Source organism: Anastrepha ludens, chromosome 3, assembly GCF_028408465.1.
Source record: "Anastrepha ludens isolate Willacy chromosome 3, idAnaLude1.1, whole genome shotgun sequence".
Taxonomy (NCBI): Eukaryota; Metazoa; Arthropoda; class Insecta; order Diptera; family Tephritidae; genus Anastrepha; species Anastrepha ludens.
In genome coordinates this window covers 114,697,004-114,722,843 of record NC_071499.1, presented here as the reverse complement: position 1 = coordinate 114,722,843, position 25,840 = coordinate 114,697,004, and the positions used below count along the sequence as shown (strand labels likewise).

General features: G+C 32.9%; 1 protein-coding gene across 1 annotated transcript; it reads right to left on the bottom strand.

Annotated features, from left to right (window-relative positions):
- Positions 1-480: 480 nt before the first annotated feature.
- LOC128858833 (homeobox protein cut-like) lies at positions 481-25,051 on the bottom strand. The gene is made up of 2 exons (XM_054095354.1): positions 23,786-25,051; positions 481-564 (listed from the first exon to the last, which is right to left on the bottom strand). Exons 1-2 carry the CDS (start codon positions 24,479-24,481, stop codon positions 538-540), a joined length of 723 nt encoding a protein of 240 aa, XP_053951329.1. The 5' UTR covers positions 24,482-25,051; the 3' UTR covers positions 481-537.
- Positions 25,052-25,840: the final 789 nt, after the last annotated feature.

Sequence of the window (25,840 nt, the reverse complement as noted above, 5' to 3'; positions counted from 1 at the left end):
CATTTACTATATATTTTAACTGTTTCCATCTCCTATCTGCTTTTTGCATTCATAATTTCTTCATCATTTCCGAAAATTCATTCAGTACTCCCCTAAAATGGTTAAAAGTAATCAGCCTAATGAGCTGTGTATTTATATTGCAACCACAGCACAGCGTGCGCTAGGTAAAAAAAGGAAAATGCAAGCGAAATTTATCAGCTTAAGTGCCTCGAAAAATTACGCTTATAACAAAAGGCAATGCATCGGGTATAGAAATTGAAAATTCGAAAAGGGAGCGAGTGTGAATTTGTAGCGGTAGCGCACCGCTGCATTCATACAGAGTTGAATGAAAGAGAATACAAGGGCGGCGGATTTTATTTCTCTTAAGTGGGGGTAGAAATTGTATTAGTGCTAAGGTATTAAAAAATATTTTTACTTTATATTTAAAAGATTTTAATTTTTTACGCAAGGTTTGAGACATTTATCGGAAGTTTTATGTAAACTAAGCATTACGGCCATATTTTCTTTTACTTACGTGGCATATTTCACAACTTTTTTTTAATGGTTGGTTTTGGTGTTACATACCTGCAATGGAAAATAAGAATTGGTTGGATGTGCAGCTGATTTTAAATATTTTAAATTTAAAATTGTGTTTATTTATAAATAAAATAATAATGAATAATATTTATAATTTAAAAAAATTATATATAAAAGAATAAATAACTAATGAATAAATAAAAGTTGAAAATTAAAAAAAAAATATTTTAAATATTAAAAAATATTTAAACAAATTTTGGCGTTTCTTCAAGAAATTTTTTAATAGTTTTTTTTAATCCTTATACATGCTTTGATTAAAAATAAACCCAAAAAGAAAAAATTGATGAAAAAGAAAAAATTGATGAAAAATTTACATACAAATTTTAAGGAAAGAAACATGTTCGGACGAACTGCTTTTTAATTTTAAGAAAGAATTTAACCAAAAAAAACAAAGTTATACAAAATTTGGTTAAAAAACTTTTATTGAAAATAAAATATTAAAGAAAGGAAAGAGTTCGAAAGAGTTTTTTGTAAAATTAAAAAAAAAATTGATCATAAAAAAAGATGTATGAAATTTAGATAAAAATTTAAAGGAATTTTTTTATTAATTGTTTAAAAAGCAATTTTTATTCACTAAGAACAAATTTTGAGATAAATTTAATAAATTAAATTTATGGAAAGAAAACAGTTCCAAAAAACTTTCTTTTCGAATTTTAAGAAAAAAATTTGAGCACAAAAAAGGCGTAAGAAATTTAAATAAAAATTGAAAGTATTTTTTTTTCTGATATTTTAAAAAGTGTTTTTAATCCCTAAGTAAAAATTTTAAAATTTTTTGATGAATCAAATAGTAATTAAAAAAAAATTACAAAAAAGTTTAACGAAATTTTCATAAAAAAATTTTAAGGAAAGAAATAAGTTCAAACAATTATTTTTAATTTTAAGAAACAAATTAAACGCAAGAAAAAAGTTATAAAAAATTTAGTTAAAAATTTAAAGGAATGTTTTTTAAATTGCTTAAAAAGCATTTTTATTCACTAAATAAATATAAAAGAAATTTGTTCAAAACAAGGCACAGAATTTGTTTTGTAAGAAATTTATTTTACTTTAAAAAGTTTAAGAAATAAAAAAAGTTCAAAGGATTTTCTTTAATTTTAAGAAAATATTTGAACACAAAAAAGAAAAGTTTTAAAAACTCAGCTTATATTATATATTGAATGGATTTTTTTTATAATTACTTAAGAAGCTTTTTTATTCACTATATAAATATAAAAGATATTTGCTTAACACAAATCTTTACAATTTTTTTTGAACAAAATTATTTTTTTATAATTTTTGTTTGAACAAAATAGTTTTTTTATAATTTTTGTTTCAACAAAATTGTTTTTGTAAAAAATTATTTTTATAATTTTTGTTAACAAAATAATTTTTTCATAAGTTTTTTTAAGAAAGTTCGTTTATAATATTTTTTTTAAACAAAATATTTTTTTTTAACAAAACAATTTGTTTGTAATTTTTTGAACAAAATAATTTTTTTATAAGTTTGTTTTTTAAATTATTACTTTTATAATTTTTTTAATAGTTCCTTCTTCTTTACTTCAAAGGTGTTCTTAATTCAAGTAAAAAAATTAAAAACTTCCATTAAGCTTATTAGCCCCTCTATAAGGTGTACTTTTTACGCCACCGCTGTCACATTGTTCACTTCATTGTTTTGGATCGAATGCCAAATACTCAAAAATTCATGAAATTGAACAGCAACAAATGGGAGTGAAAATAGAAAGTACAGACAATAATTTGAGAGGATAAATATTGCACCAGGAAAAATATGAAAAAAACCTCAAATAATAGCCCAAAGTGATGGCAAAAATAACCAACAACAAATACAACGGAAAATTTGCATTGTAAATAGGTAAAAGGCACAAAATGTCATTGAAAAGCAACAACAAATAAGTAATATTCATTGCCATTATTCGAGCTTTTTTGTCATTTGAATAATTTGCCAGGCTGCTGTTGAAAAAATCGCGATTGGTGAAAAGTAATTAGGTTGCAGGGATGAGGTTACAAATAGACAGGTACAGAAGGTACATACAGATACTTAGCTAAATGAAGCTGAAAGTGAGGTAAGATTATAAAAGGACAAGGCTGGTGATAGAGTTGAAAAGTATAAAAAGCAGGGCTGCTGGAGCGCTTTGTTCTAAACTTCAGAATCCACTTATCATTTATTACTAACGGAAATCTCAATTTATAGAGAGATGTAAAATATTTAAAAATTAGCGGTGAATTATGGTGAAAAAATAAACTTTTACGCAATTATATAAGTATTTAAGCCAGTGCATTTACTTAAGTGTCCACATTTCAAAGTTGGCCCAAGACAATGGGACAATAGTCTGAAACCGTGACATGCACCAGAATGGCAACATCTGGCAGTCCGAGTAGGAAAAGAGAAAAGCTTGGTGAAACAGCTTAGGGAGGATAGCTTTGATTGGAAACTACTGCTTGTTGTAAAATCAATTTTATCATATTTGATCTTTTCTGCTAGCAGAAAGCTTGAACACTACGAAAAACTTGAAAAAGGTGCCAGGGTTATGAATCGGTTTTCTTACGAAAAAAGTAGGTATGTGTTGGTAATATGCGACTGTTTGGACGAGTATGTGAGTGTGTGTGAAATTATCGTGAAAAATTCACCCAGTCCCCGGGTTTTATTTGCCAAACCTTGTAAATCTATCATAAATAGGCAGAATCCGCTACTGAGCTGACGCAATAATGATGAATTTGTTTTCATTTTATTGTTATATTATTTTTCATTTTTTTACTGTTGTTGTTTTTGGTGATGTTGTGGCATCATAAAGACTTCCCAATGTTTGGGGAAAGCTGCTGAGGTTACTGTTCTTGTCTGGACTTAAATCCGTGTTGTTCCTATATCGTAAATTTTTCTGAGAAGCAAAACTTAATGATAGAAAAATGGAGAGATAAAGAGAGAGAGAGCGTTTGTTTAAACCATGGCGCTTAATGGCATTTGCAATATTAATAAGTCTTCCGATAGGTGATTAATTTTGCACCACCTTGTATTTCGTTATCGCTCATATTTTTGAAAGAAGTTTAAATAAATTCTTACATGAAAAGTAATTTTTGTTTGAGAAATAGTTTTATGAAACAAAACAAAAAATAAATCGGTATCGCAACGGACTAATTATGTTGGGCCCTTTGTGTATTTCATCACATTGAAGATTTGAGAGGAATTTTATATTTTCTTCAAGTTCTAAGGCCAACTATTTTATTGTTTTAATTTTGCTCATATTTACGTCTTGTTATTTTTGTCTAATTTTTATTTTTAATTTTTTTTCCTTAAATCTTTTATTTCAATATTTTTCTTGCTTTTGCAAAATATTGCTTTAATTGCATTTTGAATTTCAATTAACTTTTCCATTTTTTAATAATTTTTTACTTTTCTCATACGTCTCCACATTTTTTCCAATTTTTTGCACTCAATACCTTCCGTTCACGAATATCCTGTTGCAGGACACTCAGCGCTAGATAAGTCAACATAGAGAGATAGAAAATGCGTGGAGAACGAGTAAACGTTTTGGGCCATTAACAAGCGCAACTGCTAACTGTTGCTAGAAAATAAAAAAAATTCAATCAGTCTTGCTACTAAGGACAAGAGTGTGCTTGTGTGGGTGCCAGCCAGCGCACACCAGCCGTTTTATTCACAACGATTTTTATTGCAAAAATAGCATTTAATGGATTTGCAAATGCATTCAAAGGCAGTCATTATGTGGTATCTGTTGTGGGTGGCACATACACAAAGGAATAGGGAATTTTCAACAGACACGCGTACATACATATTTATATACATATATTTAGTTGCTTATAGAAGTTTTGAAATGAAGGGTTGGAGAGTTGAAGAGCAGTGTGATATGATGATGAGTTATATGGTATGATTTTTTTAGAGCATACGAATATGTGGCTATAAAGTAGCAAATGGTTTGAGTTGGTTGGTTTTCGTTTTTTGTTTTGTGTTTACACTAGTAGTCAGGGGAATGAGAGCAAGAGTAGGTAGTGAAGCATCGGTAAAATGAGAGAGTTCGTAGTTCGTGTTTTTCTTGTGTTTGTTTTTTTATTTGTTTTGTTGGGTGGTGGGTGCTAAAGAAATCGCACTTAAGCATAAGCGTTATTGCAAATCGCAGACAAATACATGCATAGGTGCATCAAAACGCACCTGCTACAAGTGAGCGAGTGAAAACCTAAGTTGTGGTGGCGAACTGTCTGAAGTATGCAGCAATGCATAGAAGTAGAAATATTTGGAAAGGGTTAAAGTGCAAGTGAAAATAAGCAATGCCGGGTGCGGAACGAGCGAGCAATGTGAGGTGAAGGGACTAAAAGCGTAAAACGCTCGAAGCAAGTGATAATGATACAGGCCACAGGCGAAAAAATATTAGCAAAATATACATATGTACTCGTATCTGCACATTTTTCCCCCTTTCTGTACCCATCGCTTTCGCACTCCTTTTAACTGCCTTCATGCACTCCTTCCCTTCTCACTCACTGACACCCTCGCTTTTCAATGGCTCATTCGAGGGCGTTGCGTTTTTTTCTTTCTTCTTAGCACTGCAATAAGCAATCATTCAATGTACTTCTACAACTACAAAAGCATGTAAACTCTTGCTAAGTACACATGCACCTGACTGACTTGCTATCTTTATGTCTGTCTAAGCATCTTCCTATTTCTTTATATTTTTTCTACACATTCATCTCGTCTCTGCATTTCCAAACACTTTGGTATTATTCCTTAAAAGCTTTTGCATTCAAATGTACAAAGTATATAGAATATTCTTATTTTTACTGCTTATCGGTGTGTGTGTGTGTGTGCGTGTTACCATTGATATGCATTTGCGTGTGTGTGCACTTTATAGAAAATGTTTGCATTATAGAAATTAAAATTTGCATATGCTACGAGTGTGAATTTTTTTTGTGCAAAGTGTGTAGGTGTCTGACGATTTGAAGATTGAGTGAAGGTAGCGGATGGATTGGTAGGGATGAGCACGATTTTTTTGTTTTATTTGAAATACACTTGATTACTTTTCTAAATGTAAACTAGAATTAGGAGTGAGTCGGAAAGTATCAACGACTTTTAGTTCGTCATACTAGGGTCCATCAGTTCGGCTAGAATCTATGCAAAAAAATTTAAGAATTTTTTCTTAAGAAATTTTCGCAGGTTCTCTCTGTTCGCTCTTAGAATAAATGTTTATGACCCATCAATCGTTCTAAGTTTGCTATACGTAGAGTAAAGCTTGTGATAATACTTGTAGTTAAACCGCTCATACAGACGATTTGGGGTTAACAATCGTCTTCTTCTTTCTGAAGTTGGCCTTTCTGACTGTATGTCCATTCTGTCAGAGAGTAGGGCGCTATAAGGATCTTCTTTGAAATCATTTTTTGTTTACGCGTTGAACGAACAATTTTGATGTTTTCCTAATGCTTTAATTCTCATTCTAGCATCTTTGATTTTTCGGAGCACCTTTGATTTTGATTTTCGAAGAGCGCCTGGCTGTTTTTAGCGACAGCTACTACTAGCTCAGTAGATATCGTAACCGAATCGGTTTGGGCATAACTAACTATTCGGTGTTAGCTGGGTTCAAGCCCAACAACAACAAAATTATAGAAAATATTTTTCTAATAGCGGCCGCGCCTCAGCAGGTAAAGACCAGACTTCGGATAGTATTTCTGGATTGAAAAGGATTGACTTAAAAAATCATTTGTCGTTCTAAGATAGCAATAAGCTGTAGATCCCTCTATTTTTGAAAATGATTATGATTTACCCAACAAACGGCTGTAAGCGCCAATACAAAAAAAAAAAAATCATAAAAATTAATATAACAAAATATTTAAGTTTCTCCAGACATTTTTGCACTCTAATCAGGAAAAAATTCATTAGAATTAGAATTAGTAACACTGTTGCTTCTATGGTCAAAGATTGAGAAGACTTGAGTCGAAAAACTTAGTAAAAAGGAAAAGTTCACGCATGGTTTTCCTAACCAAATTACAGTGAAAGGACTGATGTTGCGTTCATTTGCTCTCTGTAAGCAGCTTTCAACTAATCCATCATTTAAGCGCCACCATCACCATTAAAATCACTCTTTATGTGAATAAATAAATTGAACTACTTAAAAGTAGTAGCGTCGCTCACTATTTGTATATGTGTGTGTTAGGCATCCGGTACATTTTCAATATGACTTCCGGTACTACTTTTAACTTGTATCTCACTATGAAGGCAGAAGCATTGCATAAAAGAATCTAAAACAAAACATAAAAAAAATGCTCGAAAATCGTTCGACAAATTGAATCAGAAAGCAGACACACACACACACAGGTGCACGCAAGTATAGACAGTAGTGGTGTGTGCTTTGTTAAATTACAAAGTAATTATGCTGCTGCCTTACAATTTTTGTTGCAGTAAATGTCTGTAGCTGCAGTATTATTGGCCGGCAGCAATGCTGCAAGTCAATACGTTAGTTTATATGCATTTTTTTAAACCTTTCCGTATAGTAAAATTTATGTAAATATTGAATACGTATGTATAAGCACACTTTTAATGAAAAAAAAGTTGCAAATTATTGCTATCATTATTGGCGGTTTCGCTTCCCTTTTGCTTCATTTTTCCTATATACATACATACATTATCGTATATACACAGATTCGTATTCAGTTTCCCCCAATCGCTTCACATTTTGTATTGAATATTAATTGTTCTATGTCGCTTACAACTGCATATGCACATACATCAAACGCCGATTAGTCATTGTGTCTGACTTTTTCCGATGTTATTTGAAGTGTTAATGCATTCACTCAAGCGTATTAAAATCATACAAATAAGTGGTTATTATACTAAAAATATTTTTTAAATCTATGTTTTTTTTTATATATACCATTTCAGTTACACGCGCATTATTTGCCCTTTGTGGCTTTAAATTGTTTAAATTGTGGGTTTTTTCAACGCTGCGGTGTGGTTTCTATGTTTTCCATTTGATAATTTCAAATAACTCGCATTATGTTAATTCGATAAACATTTGGCAATAATTATTAAAATATTTGATAAATATGCCGAGTTGTGTTGAGTGTTGATAATTTCTGTGGCTTGTTTGGAAGAGTTTTGCGGTTGCCATTTGCTTTTGATAAGTGTTGTTTTTGTTTAATTTTTTTGTGTATTTTTTTGCTGCTTTGATAATGCATTTATGTAATAGCTAATGGGTAAACAATTATGACGGAAATATTGTGATTTTTCTATTAAAATTTAAACAAATTTCAAATTAATATTAAAATTAATACTTAATATTTAAAATTTATAAATTTTTGTGGAAAGTTTTTTAAAAGCGAATAAGCAGAAAATTGTATTTAAACATTTGTTTTGAAAATGTCTTTTGTCGAGTTACACTTTCATTTACTAGATTTAAGTGCATCCACCTTAAAAATAGTGAAGTTCAATTTTCGATTTCTTTTCTCGCTTTGATATAGCGTGCGCACTATTTTTCATACAGCCCCTTTCCGATCAAAATATCGGAAAAATTATATCGCCACACCTGCACTATTCTATATGAGCATATTTGGGCTTCTCTATCTTTAATACATTTTAGAAAAGGGTTTTTATAAAAAAAAATTCGTGCGCCATATCGCTACAACATATCTTATTTTCATAGTGACCCCTATTGCCCGTTGGAATGATGGTGAAGAGCATAACATACCACATCCAATATTTGAACTGACTACTTTCCCGCTTGATTAAACGTTGACCAATACTGAAAACATATTTCTAGCTCGATTTGGTTTTTTCAGAGCAACTCTGTCTTATGAAGCTAAAGAAAAGAAGCGTGAAAGGGTAATTACTACACTCAACCATAGAGTAAAAGAATTAGCGCAGACAGTTCTAAGTTTTAGCAGTCGGATCGCGAGCTCCACTACTTACTCCACCCTTTGGCAGGTATATCAATGGGGATAAACAAACCTGCAATTGGGGCATATATGTTTTCTTAAATTGTGGGCTGACCTTTTCCTTTTGAGAGGGAATAAATAATGGACATAAAATGCAGCACTAATTGGCGTAGCTGAAGTTTGCTGCTGTAACATAACATAACATAACCTAACATAATATAATATAATATAACATAACATAACATAACATAACATAACATAACATAACATAACATAACATAACATAATATAACATAACCTAACATAACATAGCATAACATAACATAACATAACATAACATAACATAACATAACATAACATAACATAACATAACATAACATAACATAACATAACATAACATAACATAACATAACATAACATAACATAACATAACATAACATAACATAACATAACATAACATAACATAACATAACATAACATAACATAACATAACATAACATAACATAACATAACATAACATAACATAACATAACATAACACAACATAACATAACATAACATAACAACATAACATAACATAACATAACATAACAACATAACATAACATAACATAACATAACATAACATAACATAACATAACATAACATAACATAACATAACATAACATAACATAACATAACATAACATAACATAACATAACATAACATAACATAACATAACATAACATAACATAACATAACATAACATAACATAACATAACATAACATAACATAACATAACATAACATAACATAACATAACATAACATAACATAACATAACATAACATAACATAACATAACATAACATAACATAACATAACATAACATAACATAACATAACATAACATTACATAACACTACATAACATAACATAACATAACGAAAATAATGAGATATGTATGTTTGTATAGAGCATAAGTAGATCCTGAGAAAACGCTCAAATTCAGTAGAAGCCTCCAATTATAGGTAGCGGGCGGCTGCTTGGAAAAGCACTTGTGTGCCATCGGTATACACGTACAAGCAACATTACGCCGGGAGCACACAATGACATCAGTATCTCAAAAAAAAAGTCCGAGCAATTCCACAAAACATCACGAATTTTAATAAAGTTATGTATATTCGCCCAGCAAAAGAAAGTTTTGAACCATTTAAAGTATTGTCAGTGCACTCAAATGAACACAGAGGCGTCTTCTGCAGTTATTAGAACATTTTTGCTCGCTAAAATCAATCGAAACACACAGATGCACATTTTCGAAAATCTCTGCAAAATCACAGCAAGTCACTTGCGTCATGTGCGCACTTGCTCAAACGAAATTTACATATTTTTTTTATGTATAATATTTCTGTTTCAATATTATTTTCATACTTGCATCTTCATACTCGTATCTCACTTACTCATTCTCATATCTACAACTAATGGTGCTTCTGGTGCTTAGAAAAGTCAGTGTAACATTCAAACGTGCAGCTCATAAATCATTTAAAGTGTCAGCGGATATAGAACACTTTACAAAAACCAACTACTTTGGTATGAAAACAAATACCATTAAAGAAAAAGGCTCTGCACTATGCGCCTCACTTTCCCCTACCTCAATTCACCCCCGCTACCCCAGCCAGCGCAACCAACCGCTTGCGGCTCCAGCATTTTGCAATACGATTTCTGTTGCATTTCCACGAAATACTTTGCAGTACAGAGTGTGAAAAAATCAATTTTTAGTGTGGCGCACATTAAAGTGTGGCTGACAACTAAAACAACAACAAATAACGTTGCACTAAAACAACAGCAGTAAAACGTCAAATAATAAACAGTTGGCAAAAGGCGAAGAAGTAAAAAGCGAAAAAACAATAGAAAATATTTTTGCAAACAAAAATTTTGCATTTTCAAACTGTTGATCAGCTTTGCAAAATCATTGATGATGATGAGTCGCACGAGTGTTGGAGACTGTGGGGATGGCTGACTGACTATCACTGTGCGCCAACGTACATTTATTAGCTGCAGTTGAGCTGGTGAAGCTGTGGCAAGGCATGCGGGTGTTTGTTTGTTTTCATTTGTTTTCATTTGCTTTCGATTGTTTTTTTTTTGTTTTTGTTTTACGCTACTGCGCGAATTGTTGTCGCATATTTTATGAACATATGTAACAAATAAATTTCTGTCTAAACAAATAAACAAATTGTGCGAGTATGTCTGTTACAATGTCTGTCGCAAAATGTGACAAACATCGTATCGAACGCACTAAAATTCTTCGCCAAATGATTTGCAGTGCACTTGCATGCATATAAACTCACACACACTAGCACACATGCAAGCGCCAGTAAACGCCAATTGCAAGTGAGAGGGTAAATTTTTGCATTTTAACTAGGCTGATGTGTAGAGGAGAGTAGGGGAGAGGCGAGTAGGAGGCGGTATGTAAGTGGAGGCAAGCGAGTACATGCGAGGTGTGGCTATTAAATAAGGAGGATGCTGTCAAATGTTTTATTTTAATTTGACGATTGGAAGAAATTGATTAATACCTTGGCGAAAAATTTTGTTGAAAATGAATGAGAATTTTGAGCCACTTGAAACTTGCACCTTATTGTGATGTTGATTATTTGCAATCGCGCCGTTCACTGAGCGCACAGTGCTACTTCCATTGGTTTCGGTTTTCAGATTTTGCCTTCGCTTGTGTCCGTGTCAGATTTTCGTCTATACGAACGTCGTTGGACGTCCTCTATTTCGTTCTCTCTGTGGATTTCATTCTAAAGGAGCTTTAAAGGCTTTGTGCGGTTCTTTGGTTCTTCTTCTACATCAACACTAGACTCACTATTTAATAGCCACACCTCGTATAAATACAAACACCTACATATACAGAAAAAGCAATACCTCACTTAACCCTAAGCAAATGAGCAGCAGACAGTCGAGATCGAAATCGTCTACTTTTCATTCTTTTTCTTTTCCTCCTTTTTCTTTTCTTCCTTTTCAACTGGCCCGCATGTGTTGCAGATTTGTTATAGCCATCATGCAACACTGTCTGATCGCTCGTATGCAAGGCATAACGCAGCTAATAGATTATTAGAAATTTGTTATAAAATGTTGAGTTGTGGCGGCTGTGTTCGATTTGCTAGCAGCCACCAAATTGGCGTAGCAAAAAAGTCAAAACGAAAAGAAATGCTCTTCTCGTTGCATGCAGACAGGTCTACTCTATTTGTGGCCAAATGTGACCACTAAGTGTAGCAAGTACTAATCTACCGCAGCGTCTGCTTCGCCTCATGAAGTCAACTACCAAATGTGCTTCCCTAATGATTTCTCACTTATTTTTGGCAAATCATTTTTCAATTTGTTCGCAACTTTCCAACTTTTTTCCACGAATTACGATATTTTTTTCAAATTGTGAAAAATTGCAGACAAAATTAAGGCAGATTAACATAAAGTTGTATGATATTAATAATGATATTTTTTCTAGGATTTTTGTGAATATTTTTTGTGTTTTTTTATGCTTTCTTCATTAAGCGCAGAAAAGTTGCTTTGCCTTAGGCAAATCATAATTCGATAAAAAATCGCATGTGCTGGTGTGCGATGAAAAATGTGTAGACAAAATATGCGCGTCGTGGTGCATTTATTTTTCTCCGAGGCGTTGCAAAATATGCGAATTTTGGGTGGGAAATGAAGTGTGTAGTTGATTTTTTGATACGATAAAGGTTGGTGGAGGTCTACGTAAATGTATTTAGTACTCGATTTTAAATTAATTTTTTTATAGTATAATTTTATAATAATTATTGGCAGCGTTTTTGGGCGAAAAAATTACTTGTAAGTGAAACCGAACCAAAATAGTGGAATGGAATGTTCTCTAAGCAAATTCTAAAACTTATGCTGAGAAATTAAGACACGGAACTTTTTTAGAAAAAAAAAATATTAAAATGAAATAAAGGTGGTTTTAAAAATAAAATCTGATATCCGATTTAATACTTGAAAACAAAAAATGTATGTAGAATAAGATGGGAAAGAATTTTTTGTTGAAATTTTCTTTAATTACACTGGTTTACAGCCAAAATGCACCAGAGACGCCGTTATGAAATTCCTATGTAAAATCACCGTCTGATTCCGAAAATCAAGGTTATTTTTTATTCTATGGTAACGTTTTCGAGATATTTACGAATTACCGTTATTTCAAAAAAAAAAAAAATTCGGCCCACTTAATCATATATATCTCGAAAACGAATTGAGGGATTCCAAAACCGTTTAAAGCTTTTAAAAGGTAATAAAATTTGCTATAAACTGTGTGTAAAACACTTTTTGCTAGGCCCTGCAGATTCAAAGATAACGAACTATCATAACGGATTTTTTAAATTTTTTTTGTAAAAATATAAAAGAAATTGTACTTTGAGAGAAAGGATCTTTAAAACCTTTTATTTTTTCGTATATTTTTTGTTTTCACTCTAAGCTCTGTTTTCTTACAAAAAAAATAAACTTTGATTCAACAAAATCGATGAACTAATACAAAAGTTACAAATATTCAAGTAAATATATCCATATAGTAAAACTTAAGTACCCTACAAATAATAGCATATGTACATATGATTCTGTCTTAACTCTATGATCTTATTTTATAATTGAAAAAGTTATGTGTCTTGTTTTGACGTTTATTTATATAAGGATCGGTTTCTCTTATGAGAAACCCATCATAGCGACATCCCAGAATCCTTGATACCGACTTTCAATCATTTTCATTTGCTGGTGAAACCTTTCGCCATGCTTGTCACTTTCGTCGCCAAGATTTTGCGGGAAAAAATTTAAATGGGAGTGCAGAAAATGAATTTTTAAAGACATATTTACTCCTGAAAGAAAATTAAAAAGGGAATTAGATAAATACATAAGTGACACATTAGCATATAATTTTCTTAGGCTGGATTAATCTTCCAATTCAGAACAAATTTTGGTCGTTCTTGTTTGTTCGAGGCAGGGCAATAAATTCAGATTAAGGGCTATATATTCTCATATAAATTTAAAAATTTGCTTTAAAATTTTTTGTTTAGTTTTAAAGTTAACTGAGAAAACGGTCTTATATGTGTTTTTTATTTACCCATTTCCACATAGTTTTTGATTAAATCGTTCACTATCAGCTCGAAGTTAGGACTTTTGTGTTTGCCTAAAAAAGAAGTAACGACATTTTCAAAAGAGTCCCACGCCGCTGCCTCCACTGGTGACAATAGTTCTTTGAAATGGGTATTGGCCATTATTTTCCTTATTTGCGGCCCCACAAAAATCCCTTCCTTTATTTTTGCTTCTGAAATCTGTGGAAAGATTGTTTTCAAATAATGAAAAGCTTCGTCTTCTTTGTCCAAAGCCTTGACAAAGTTTTTAATAAGGCCGAGCTTGATGTGGAGCGGAGGTAGAACTATTTTTTCCTTCTTTATAAGTGGTGAGTATTTTATGTTATCCACAACAACTTGAAAAGCGATTCGTTCTGGCCAATCCTTTATGATGTAGTGGTCTTGACGTGCTCGGCTATCCCATTTGCATAGAAAGCAACTGTATTTTGTGTATCCAGATTGTAGACCACATAGCATTCCAACGACTTTTAGATCGGCACATATTTTCCAATCATGTTCTTCGTATTTAATTAATTTAAGCAATTTTTGCATTGTCTCATATGTTTCCTTCGTATTTACTGCATGCGCGATCGGGATAGATGGCTTTTGGTTGCCAATATGCAATAATACGGCCTTTAAACTTAATATAATTTATTGCCGTCTATGAACAATCGCCACTCTTTTGAATCATATGGTTCACCAAACTGTTTAAATAGACCAGCAATGTTTTTGCAATAACAAACACTGTCCTTCTTCGTATAGTACTGGGAGAATTGTTCGTGACGAGTCCTATAATATGTTACTTTAACATCGGATGAAACAAATTTAAATTGTTGCATACGAGAGGCGTGTAGTTCGGCCTTTTCTTTTGACAATTCCAAATCCTTTATCCAATCATTGAGTTGTGTTTGTGACAAAGGGTTTCTTTCGTTTTCCGTTTGCAATCCAGTACAACATGATGCCGCGTAATCAGATACTGCTGTTGACAATGAAACTGGAGCCGGAACTAAAGTTAAATTTGATTCTGGCAATGTCGCTTCCGTTGAATTTAGTTCTGGTAATGACACTGTAGATACGCTCGCATAGGTTACTTTTCTTGACTTTCCAACCCCAAATACTTTTGTAGTACAAATATAGCAGTCCGTTGAATGGCAAGTTGGTTGCCTCCCCTTCATTGGTGTAATAAATTTCATATGTCGCCTAAATAGATAGTTTAAGAAATTAGTCAGATATGCATTAAAAGAGAGAAAACTCCTAATTTTTACGATGTACCTTTTGGTTCCGATTTCCGAAAATATCAATTTGACTCGACATGTGGTGCACACAGTATTCGGGGGCCATGGTTTTTCATTGTTTCTAGGCTCAATTCCATAACACTTATGGTATGCAAATTTCAAAGGATTTGAAAACACACGTCGCATCCTTTTAACGATAAATTCCCCGCAGATGAAACAGAACAAAACTGGATCATTTTTACACTCAAACTCTCGCGCCCTTTTATTCGTATTATATTTTTAAGTAAATGACGGATTATAAACTGTAATTATAAAGTGAACAGTATCCGGCGATCCTAGCAGAAATTATGAAGGAACGAGGCACATGTACTATTATTTATACCTATGTAAGTATAAATCAGCTAAAAATGCAAGCCTACCTATACAAAAAGGTTCCCTAGTTATACATAGAAAACACTACCTGCCTTAAACATATGAACTTGCTTGAAATGTATCTGTGTTTGAGATAACGACACTAACAATTTTTTGTATCTAATAACCCTTCCAAAATCTACCTGTGACTAACTGACATGCGAATACTAACACATATTACCAGTAGGGTACTTAAGTATTAAATGGATATATTTACTTGAATATTTGTAACTTTTGTATTAGTTCATCGATTTTGTTGAATCAAAGTTTATTTTTTTTGTAAGAAAACAGAGCTTAGAGTGAAAACAAAAAATATACGAAAAAATAAAAGGTTTTAAAGATCCTTTCTCTCAAAGTACAAATTTTTTTATATTTTTACAAACAAATTTTAAAAATCCGTTATGATAGTTCGTTATCTTTGAATCTGCAGGGCCTAGCAAAAAGTGTTTTACACACAGTTTATAGCAAATTTTTTTACCTTTTAAAAGCTTTAAACGGTTTTGGAATCCCTCAATTCGTTTTCGAGATATATATGATTAAGTGGGCCGAATTTTTTTTTTTTTTGAAATAACGGTAATTCGTAAATATCTCGAAAACGTTACCATAGAATAAAAAATAACCTTGATTTTCGGAATTAGACGGTGATTCTACATAGGAATTTCATAACGGCGTCTCTGGTGCAGAAAAAAAGTTGAAATTTTTGATCCAGTGTTATTTTTAAAAGCTTTCAGGTTTTGTTAAATTACAAATTGCGTTCTAGAAAAATTATTTTTGTAATTAATTTTTTTAAGTGTTAAAAGGCAGATGGACATTTTCAAAACAGGAAAAAGGCTGTTTAAAGCCAAATCGAAAATTTCCGTTACTTTTTAAAGAGTTAAAAGAAAATAAAAAAATACAACAAAGCAAACAAGAAACAACATAAGGAGAGAAGGAAGTGTTTTTAACTGAAATTTTATTATAAAAATAAATTGTAAATATTACATTATTCTATAAGAAAAATTTAACATAATAAATGTTTTTTATTGCGAGTTTTTTGATTAATTTGTGAATTTGAAGATTTTTAAAAAATAAGTTTTGAATCCAATATAAATTTAAAGCACGAAATTTTCTTTAGAAAAAAATTTGCAAAAACAGAAATGATTTTTGTTAAGAAAAAAAATATGTATAATAAATAAAATTAGAAAGGAAATAATTTTTTTTATGAACTTTCATCAATTTTTTTAAATATTTTTTGTTCAAATTTTTTTAAATCCGCGTTCTAAAAAAAATTATTTTTTTAATTACAAGTTTTTTAATAATTGTATGAATTTTTCGATATGTTAAAGGTTGAAACAAGTTGCGAGTTTAAATTGAAGAGTATTTTTTTAATCCAATGTAAATTTAAATTATGACATTTTCTTTAGAAAAAATTTACTAAAAACAAAGTAAAAAGGGTTTTTAAAAATTAAGCCTTATGGCTTCAACTGTTTTTTTTTTTGTAATATTAAAAAAATATAAAAGAAAATTAGGGGAGAAAGAATTCTTTTATTCAAGTTTTCTAAATTTTGTTTAAAATTATTTTTAAGTTTTATTCAATCAAAAATCTGTCTTCTAAAATTATCAATTTTTTTCACTGCAAAAGGGTTCTTTAGAAAGAAATTTGCTAAACATAAAGGGATTTTAAAAAATTAAAGGAGGTGAGAAAGAATTATTATATTGAATTTCTAGTTTATTTTTAATTTCTTCAAGTTTTATTTAATCAAAAATCTTCTAAAATTATGAATTTTTTCCATTACAAGTGTTTTTACTAAATTTATAAATTTTGTCAATATGTAAAATGCAGACAACTCCAAGGTGAAATTAAAGCACAAATGTGCACTAAATGCGAATTAATTTTTAATAAAAAAAAAATTAAGTAAAATTAGGAGGTAATGAACTTCTTTAATTCAAATTTTCTCAACTTTTTTGTAATGTTTGTCAAGTTTTCTTAAATCAGATATCAGCATTATAAAAAAATATATTTTTTTTAATGACAACATCTTTATTAAAATTATGAATTTGTTAATATGTAAATTGTAAGCGAGATTAAAAAAAGATTACAAGATTGCTTTTTAATCCAAGGTGAAAGTAAAGCACAAACTTTGTTTAGAAAAAAAATTGTAAAAAGGAAATAAAAAAATTGTTTTTGTTATAAACGAGTCCTATTTTTTTTGAAAAAAAAAAACACAATTAAAGTAAAAAAATAAATAAAAATAAAATTATTGTTTATTGAATAAAAAATAAATTTTTTTTTTTGAAATTTTCGCAAATAGTTTTTAAGTTTTATTAAATTAGATGTCTGCATAGTAAAAAAAATATTTATTTATTGTTTTATTAATTACAAGTTATTGACTAATGAAAAATTTGAAGGGAAAGAATTTTCTTCATTGAAATTTTCTCAAATTTTTGTTTGTAAAAACAAAATTCAGTTGCAACATTTTTCCTGTTTATTGCTCTCCCTCATTCATCAGCTTCACTGACATTTGCAGCAATAATGATTTTAAAAACTTCATTTGACAACTGAAGCTTCAATCAAAATGGATCAGCAAAAAGTTTCCCACACTTATGGCTATGCTACATACGAGTATGTATGTGCATGTGGCATTCACTCGTCTGCTGCACATTTTCCACGCTTGAATTTTAAATTTAATTTGTATGTCAGTGCATACATACTTATCTGTGTGCATTTGTTTGTTTGTATGTATGCATATACATATGTCTGTATACATGTAACTATGCACATATGTGGCTTCGTACTTATGTTGCCCACGAATTCGACACGCTACTGGCGATCAAACAAATTAAAATTTCATAAAGCTGATAAACATCTGCTGAGCATAAGGAGCGTTGAGGCATGTTTCCCCATCCCTACCCAATAGCTGGCTGCATGCAAAGGCTGTTTGTTTTCTTTGTCAAATCTTTAAAGTTGTCAATAAAGCTTTTTGTTTGCTCATCAATAGTTTAGAGGCATGCGGAGAACAGTTTTTTATATATTTATTACCGTTTTTTCAGCAATATTTGCATATGAATACAATGTTTAGTTAATAAACCATCAAAAAATCATAACAACAGATTTTGCTTACTACAAAAATTGATTTAAGAAAATAAATATTTGCATAAAAATATCTAAGCTCAATTTTTTGTATATACAAAACAAAAAGAAAAAAACGAACAAAACTTCACTCGCCGCCTTATAGTCATGCCTACAAAGTTGCCGTATTTTGTTAGACTCGTTAAAGGCGGCATTCTTGTTGTTGTCATAAAACGGGAAAAATATCAAAAATAATGTAGAAGTACATATATGTAAGTAGTTTCTAATATTTTTCTCTCTGCTTGAGTTCATCGATGGCCAACTGACTGACAGAGAGATGCCTCTTATATGCTAGCATATCTGAATATATCGTTCACTATAGTTCTTTTTTGTTTGTTTTTGCTTTTGATTGCGCCATACATTAGCTTTTCCCTAGCACCGAAGTAGGTGCCGTCGCCCTAAAACTTTCACTCAAAGGCCTAGAATTTATTACTATGTATCATCACTCTGCTGCTGCCGCTGCTATTCTCTTTGTTGTTAAATAGTGCCCCATAATATTGTTATTGTTTTTGTACTTAAATGACATCAATGGAAAAAACAAACATATGTAATTAACACAGCCTAAGTAGCGCAAAAGATAAACTTTAACTTCCCCCACATTTCAAACGCATACAATCTTTACCACACTGCCAAACTGCCTTCTTTGGTAGAGTGGAAAAATGTAGTGTTTTCATGCTCGTTGTCTGTTGTTTGTTTTGTTTTTTGTGTTTTCTTTCCTCACCAATGGCAATATCTTTTCCAGGCCAAGTGGCAAAAGCGCGCTCGCGCCATTTAAAAAATGCAAAACATTCTTGTGGATGCTGAAAATAAAAGCAGTGAACTTGGAAAAGAGTTTTTGCGGTGGTGGCCGACAGCTCGTAGACGTAGACAGTAAAGAGAGTTTATGTGTGTAGAAGGAGTGCGGCGAGGCGATTTTAAAGGCGCATATGAAGTCATTAAAAGTGGCAGGCAAAGTGATAAATTGTGTAAAAAATATGTTAGTGTATGAGAAGTTATAGATGTATGAGTGAATGCAACAAGCAGCCAAAGTGAAGAGCTTCGACACTGACGACTGATGGTAAGGCTAAGCTGAGTCGACAGAGTATTGAAAATAAAAAGCAACTAATAAAGATGAAAAATCAAGAACAAAAACAAAAAAGTCAAGAATAAAAACAAGAACAAAAAACAAGCACAACAACCAACGCAAAAACAACAAGTACATTAGCAGAAAGTGCAAAACGAGTGCAAGAGATAAAAAATAAAAATCAGAGAAAAGCGATACTTTTTGTGTAGCATAAGCAAAAATAAAAAAAAGTGGAGGCAAAACATCTTCAAGTTGAGCCAGCAGCTTGCAACAGCGCGCACCCCAGCTCACTTTCCACATCGATGCAGTAAACAGCAGTTGCACACACCGACACACGTACATATGCATTCCATATGGACGCCGCCCTCTCTGCAACGCTCTCAAGATCAATGGCATTTTTGACATTTCAAACAAATCAGAAGGTCACAAGTGCCAACAATGGATCGGCAGTGTTGATGTGTTGATCAAGCGGTTGCGTATGTGTGTAGTGAAAACAGAAAGATGCGAGAAGCCAGAAGAAAAGCTACTGATCGTTGGCGTAGGCTGGTGTAGAAGTGAGCTTGATGCGTCAGGAAGTTGTAAGTGGTGTTTGAAGGATTGGTAACGTTATGGCGTAAATAGTGGGAGGGACACTCAAACTATTCGTGCATTTATTTGAATACCACTTATTTACTTGTCGAACATCCTGCACTAGGCAGAAAAGGACCAGACGACTTTGATGGCATTGGCGTGCTTTCATATAAATTATGGAATAATAAAGCCTAAAATGAGCTAACAAATTTTAAAAAGCCTTAAAATAAGGGGACCTCATGCCTGTGCACGCACAATCGATATTTTTTTATCGCAGTGCGCAGTAACCTAATAATAATAAAAATAATTGCCTTAACTACTATTAATTCGTACCCCTTTGATTTCTTCTCGTACATACCCTCTTGCAGAATTATAAACACACTACATTTTTTGTATAAAAATATAATTCCTATCACGTTACAAAAACTATTTAACCTAATGTTTCAAACTTTGTATAATGTTTTTTTTAATTTCATCACATCTTTTTAACCAGCATCGCTATCATTTTTCTAAGTATGCAATTTTATAGTCTATGGAATTTTATTATAACAAAGTACAAGTTTTAAGTGACTTCGAGATACCGTTGATTTTTACCAATTTCTTGTGTTGACCCTTTGAAGGCTTTTTCTTCCATATAAAAAAATTCATTGTATGGAAGCAGAGGCGGACACTTCAGCGAAAAAAATTGCCAAAAATCAGCGGTATTTTAAAGTTACTAGTAAGTTGTACTTTCTTTAAAATTCCATCGACTCTAAAACTGCATACTCAAAATAATTCTGAAAATTTTGTTTAAAACTTTTAAAGTTTTGATGAAATTTTCAAGCATTTTGAAAAACTTGTGAAAAAAAACTAACAATACCTGTATTCTTTTGAAACATACACTTTGTTATATCAGAATTCTATGGGCTATAAAAGTGCATACTCAGAAAGTATTTTTAAATTCTGGTTAAGAAGTTGAAAGTTTTTTCGTCAAAACAACTTCGTTGAAATAAAAATTCATTAGCCTTATAAAACTGTACGTAAAATGAGCTTTCATGCTATACCCCAACCATTACTACGGACTCAGAAACAGTCACACAAAGTTCATATTTTCTGGCCCCAAATTCACACTACGCACGAAAAAAATAAAGCCTGGTAAGACAACAAACACTATAGCAAACATCTTGAGCAACTCAGCCTCAGTGTTGTAACGCACGATGCCCAATAATATTATGTAAAATCAGCGCGACTTATGCAAACAAGCTGTAATTGATACGCTATCAATACACAAACAGAAGCAAAAAAAAAAAGCGAGAAAGTCCTTTAGTCACACCTACAAAGCGCACTTGACTCTCCCACCCCCAATAGAGCAGGGCGGGCAAGGAAAGGTGAAGTTGTGAAAAACTGGCAAACGCGCAGCACAAATGAAAACATCTTTCAGCGCATTATTTGCATGTCCATACAAACATTCACACAAACATACAGAAACACTTGGATCTTGGGAACGCTGGCGCTTTGACGTTCATTGAAATGTTAAGCGTTAAGTAAAACCACAGGACTCGAGAGATGGCCTGTGTGCGAGGGTCGGCAAAAGCGCACAAACTGTTACGCACAATTGGAAAACGATTTTTTCAAAATGAAATTTTGTTTTGCTCTTAAACATCTTATGAGCTGTGGGAATATTGAAAAGAAAATGCCTGCTTGCCTAGGAATAGTTGTGAAAGGCATTGCAGCATACTTTGGGTTTGAGAGCGTGCGACCTTTTTGGGTGGCGTAAATTTTTTGTTGGCCTTTTTTCATTTTATTTTCTTGTATTTTTGTTTACTTTTGACTTGTACAAGCGCTTAATTTTTCCGCGCAACCAAAGAAAAACGAAAGGGATTTGCTTGTGTGTGATTTGGGAAGGGGGATGGTAGCATGATGCCTTGTGGATTGTCTGCTTCGCGTCGGCTTTTGTCTTGTTTGTGGCGGATGTTTTTTTTTTCCTTTTTTGCTGCGTCGTTTAATGCTTGCATACCGATTGAAAAGTGTTTGTCGATTGAGGTGGGGTACTTTAAGAATCAAAACAAAAAAAATTTCGAAAAAAAAATAGAATAGGAAAAGTTAGCCAGTCACATTTAAAAAAGGTCGTATCATTATAATATTGACAAGACAATTTTTACGCCTTCAATTGTGTAAAAGTTTGGCAATTTGGTTTATTATTTGTTTTGTTGTCATTGCTTCTGTGCGGCGAGCGGTCGCGCTTTTTTTCTTGTTTTTAACTTTCACAATTTTTATTTGACTTTTTTTCGGTTTTAGAAACAATATGAGCGGGTTCGAAAGGTTAGCTCATTGTCAGATATTTGGTGAATTGCTTAAATTTGATTGAATTACATTTTCTATTGAGTCTCATTTTGAAAAAAGAAATGAAAAAGGTTCGCCGATGGGAAAAAATGCCGACTTAAGTAGTAGGAGGAGTTTTTTGAAAGTTTTGGAAATAGCTATTTAGTGTCAATCAAGGTGGAAAGGTTAACGGTTATGAGACAAATTGACTCTATGATGTTTCGTTTATAAAAAATGGAATTGAAATTTTTTTTTGGTAACAAGCAAGGCCGTTTTCTCAACTAAGTTCTTACATTACAGCTCATTTTATCATGCCAAAAAGACATCTACATCCTCTCATATGTAGGATGACGCTCGGGCTGGTATAGTGGTGAAATAAGAAGTTTTGAATATTTTCCGTTCGTGAGCCATATCTCCTTACGATGTATACATTTGGTTTCATTGTACGGCAATTAAAGAAGATCTTGCACTTGAAAAAACTTCTTTGACTAAGTTCTGTCCTACAGTGCACCAAAATGAAAGTAGAAAAAAAAACACGTTCGATACAGGTGAAAAATAGGAGCAGGCGGCCAAAAGAAAGGCGGCCAGTTTCGTGGTTCCTACGTTTTTGTTCTCGTAATATTGACGTCAAGGATCAGGTATTACATGAAAAAGTTATGGGAATTCCATAATGAAACTTGCTAGGATTACTGCGCAAAGTATCAGCTATTAATATAAGAAATTAAAAAAAAATGAAGGGAGTGTTTTTCAAAAAAAGGCAAGTCAAAATCTTTTTCTTAAACATTTTTAAATAGAATATATAATTTTTCTCATAAATAATTTTTTTTTTAGTATTTTTTATTCTAAAAATTTTTTTTAATATGTTTTATTCTAAAAAAATTTTTTAAGTTTTTTTTATTCTAACAAAAATTTTTTTTCATTATAACAAACTAAAAAAAAATGTTTTTAGATTTTTATCCTAACAAATTTAAAAAAAATTTTGAATGCCAAAAAGAACTTCACTGCACCAAAAGATTATCACTTTTAAAAACTCTATACCAAAATCTTCAAGATTAAATATATCTCAAAATTGGAACTTTTTTAAGTTTTGTTTTTTCAATGTACTTATTATTATACTCAACCCAAAGGACTTGAATCACTTCACATGGAATTCCTTTATACAAAGATATGTCAACTAATAACTTTCCCGAGTTATATTAGAGTTCTTATTAAGTAGTTTGAAGGAATGAATATAAGTAGTTTCAGGACATTTAGTTTTCTCATTTCTTCACCCCACCAAGTTGCCTCACTACTTTATAGAAGAAAATTTTTTCTATTTGAAATTTTCTTTCCGCGTCGTTTGTTTAGGGTTTCAGAAATCAAGCCATAATTTTCCGGCTTGTCTCTAACACTATAAGAATAAAAGTTATAGGAGAAAGCTATTATACCACAGATATTTTCAGGCGTTGTGAGATTACTTTGCCTTTTCATGTTTTCCAATTACACAACTTTCAATATCTAAGTAAAAACGCCATTTGTACGCCTTTCTCCGCCTAAATGTGCTAAGTTCACTTACCTCTTTATCTTTGGCAGCTAATAATTCAGCATGATTGTTTCCTACCGCATTCGGCTTTATTGTTGCGTCGATTTTCCCACTCTCACCACTTTCGCCGCCATCAATTTCCATACGCCTGACTTCCGTTGCATTCACCGACATTGCATGATTATCGTCATCGTCATCCTCATTATCAATGCAATCATCACCAATTTCAGCGGCACTATCAGTGTTGCCATCCACAGCGGCTTTTGTTGTTTTTGTTTTTCTTGCACAATTACTTTTGTTTACACTACAACTAGTTTTTTTATTGCTATCGCTACTGCTAACGTTTAAGCTACTATCATCAGTTCTTTGACCACACACATTTCCATTGGCATTTTCATCGCCACCCAAACGCTGCTCCTCCAAGCGCTCCTGATCTGGAGCATTGCTGCTGCGCTTACGCGCATTCGCGTTCTCATCGGCGTCTTCGTTATCCTCCTCTTCCTCGTCAACATCATCGTCTCCCGCACGCTTCACCAACTTCATTTCGGCTGTGAGGCTGGTGATCAATTTGCTAGCATCCACGCCAGTCGCACCGGCGCAATCATCCTCATCCATTTCATCGTCGTCCATATGTTGCGCGGCATGCAATGGCGAATGCAGCGGTGATTGTTGCTGTTGCACGGCAGCTGCAGCAGCAGCGGCGGCAGCAGCCGCTGCTTCCATCATCATCTGTTGGGCGTGATTGAAGAAGAGCTTTGGATTGAGGCAACCGTTAACGCCGTTTAGTGCGGCGCTCAGCGGTGAAACGCTGCTATTGCCACACGCGGCAGCGGCAGCAGCAGCGGCGGCAATGCTGCAACCGTCCGCAGATAGCGGTGGCGAAGGGGAGGGTGTATTCGTACTGGTGGACGCCAATAAATTGCCACCGTTCTGATGTAACGTTATCGCCGCAGCGACGCTGTTCAGCAATTTTGTATTGTTGTTATTATTGTGTATGTTATTCGGGCTATTAAAGCCGGCGGCGATACTGTTGTATGTGGCGTTGGTGGGCGAAAGCAGTTTGGTGCTTGGTGGGATTGTGTTGCTGGTGGACGTGGTGGTGGTGGTGGTGTTGCTGTCTGTTGTTGTTGTGCATGCGCTGCTATTGGCGGCAAGTGCGGCGGCAGCCACGCTGCTGAAGTCGTCTATGTCGGCTGGTATGTCGCTGCTATTGGCGGTGGCCAGTGTGTTGGTGGTGGTGTCAGTGTTGGTGGTTAATTGATCCTTCAAGTTGTTCACTTCCTTATCCGCCAAATTAGCGCGCTGCAAAGAATAAAGAAAAGTAGAGAAAAGCTGATAAGTAAGAGGAGTAAAATATCTGAGAAAAATATATAAAATTAACATCAATTTACTGGAAAAAAATTATTTGGGGAAAAAGCTGCGCTTTCGCAAGAACTGCTCAAATCAGAAATCAAGTTATGCAAAGACAATTAATATATTCTTGCAAGGTGCTTAGGCCAAGCTTTTGTCCCATTTTTAGTTTGTGTGTCACTTTTGTAGGCGAAATAAAGATCCTTACAGTTCTAAGCTGTCCCGAAAGGCCGCTGGTTGTACTGGGAACCTTTGTTTTGTGTAAGAAATGCACCCAAAAATTTGACCATTGGCAGACACTCTCTTGAGGAGCTCGTTAAAAACTTCCTCTACCGAAGGTTCCTAGACTGATAATCGTACTGGAGCTGGATGGCGTTTAGATACCAACTTTAGGCGCTTTACGGCTTTAGGTATAATGACAAAGGTTGTTCAATAAGAAATCTATGCAATACTTAAAGGAGCAGACTGGATATTTAGCGAAAGATGCCGAGGACACAAAATCAGCGTCTGTAGTGTCAGTCAATCTGCTCTAAAGGCCTTGGAAACGTGACAAAGAAATAGTTGAAGAATTGACGAACTGCGGTTTTTTGGAGCGTCTAGTTGGTCGGAGCCATTGGTACAGTACTGGTACTTGCAAAAAAACCAACCGTTTCATGAAGAGGCCTGACAGAGTGGCAACAATATTCCTTTTCAGACAGATAAATAGAGATTTATGAGCCTAAATAGGAGTTATAACCT

Bases quoted from the DNA above. Each gene is read 5' to 3' on its own strand.
- LOC128858833 (XM_054095354.1), bottom strand. From the start codon at position 24,481: ATGATGATGGAAGCAGCGGCTGCTGCCGCCGCTGCTGCTGCAGCTGCC. The intron at 565-23,785 runs GTAAGTGAACTT...TTTCCATTGCAG, and splicing joins TAGCTGCCAAAGATAAAGAG to GTATGTAACACCAAAACCAA.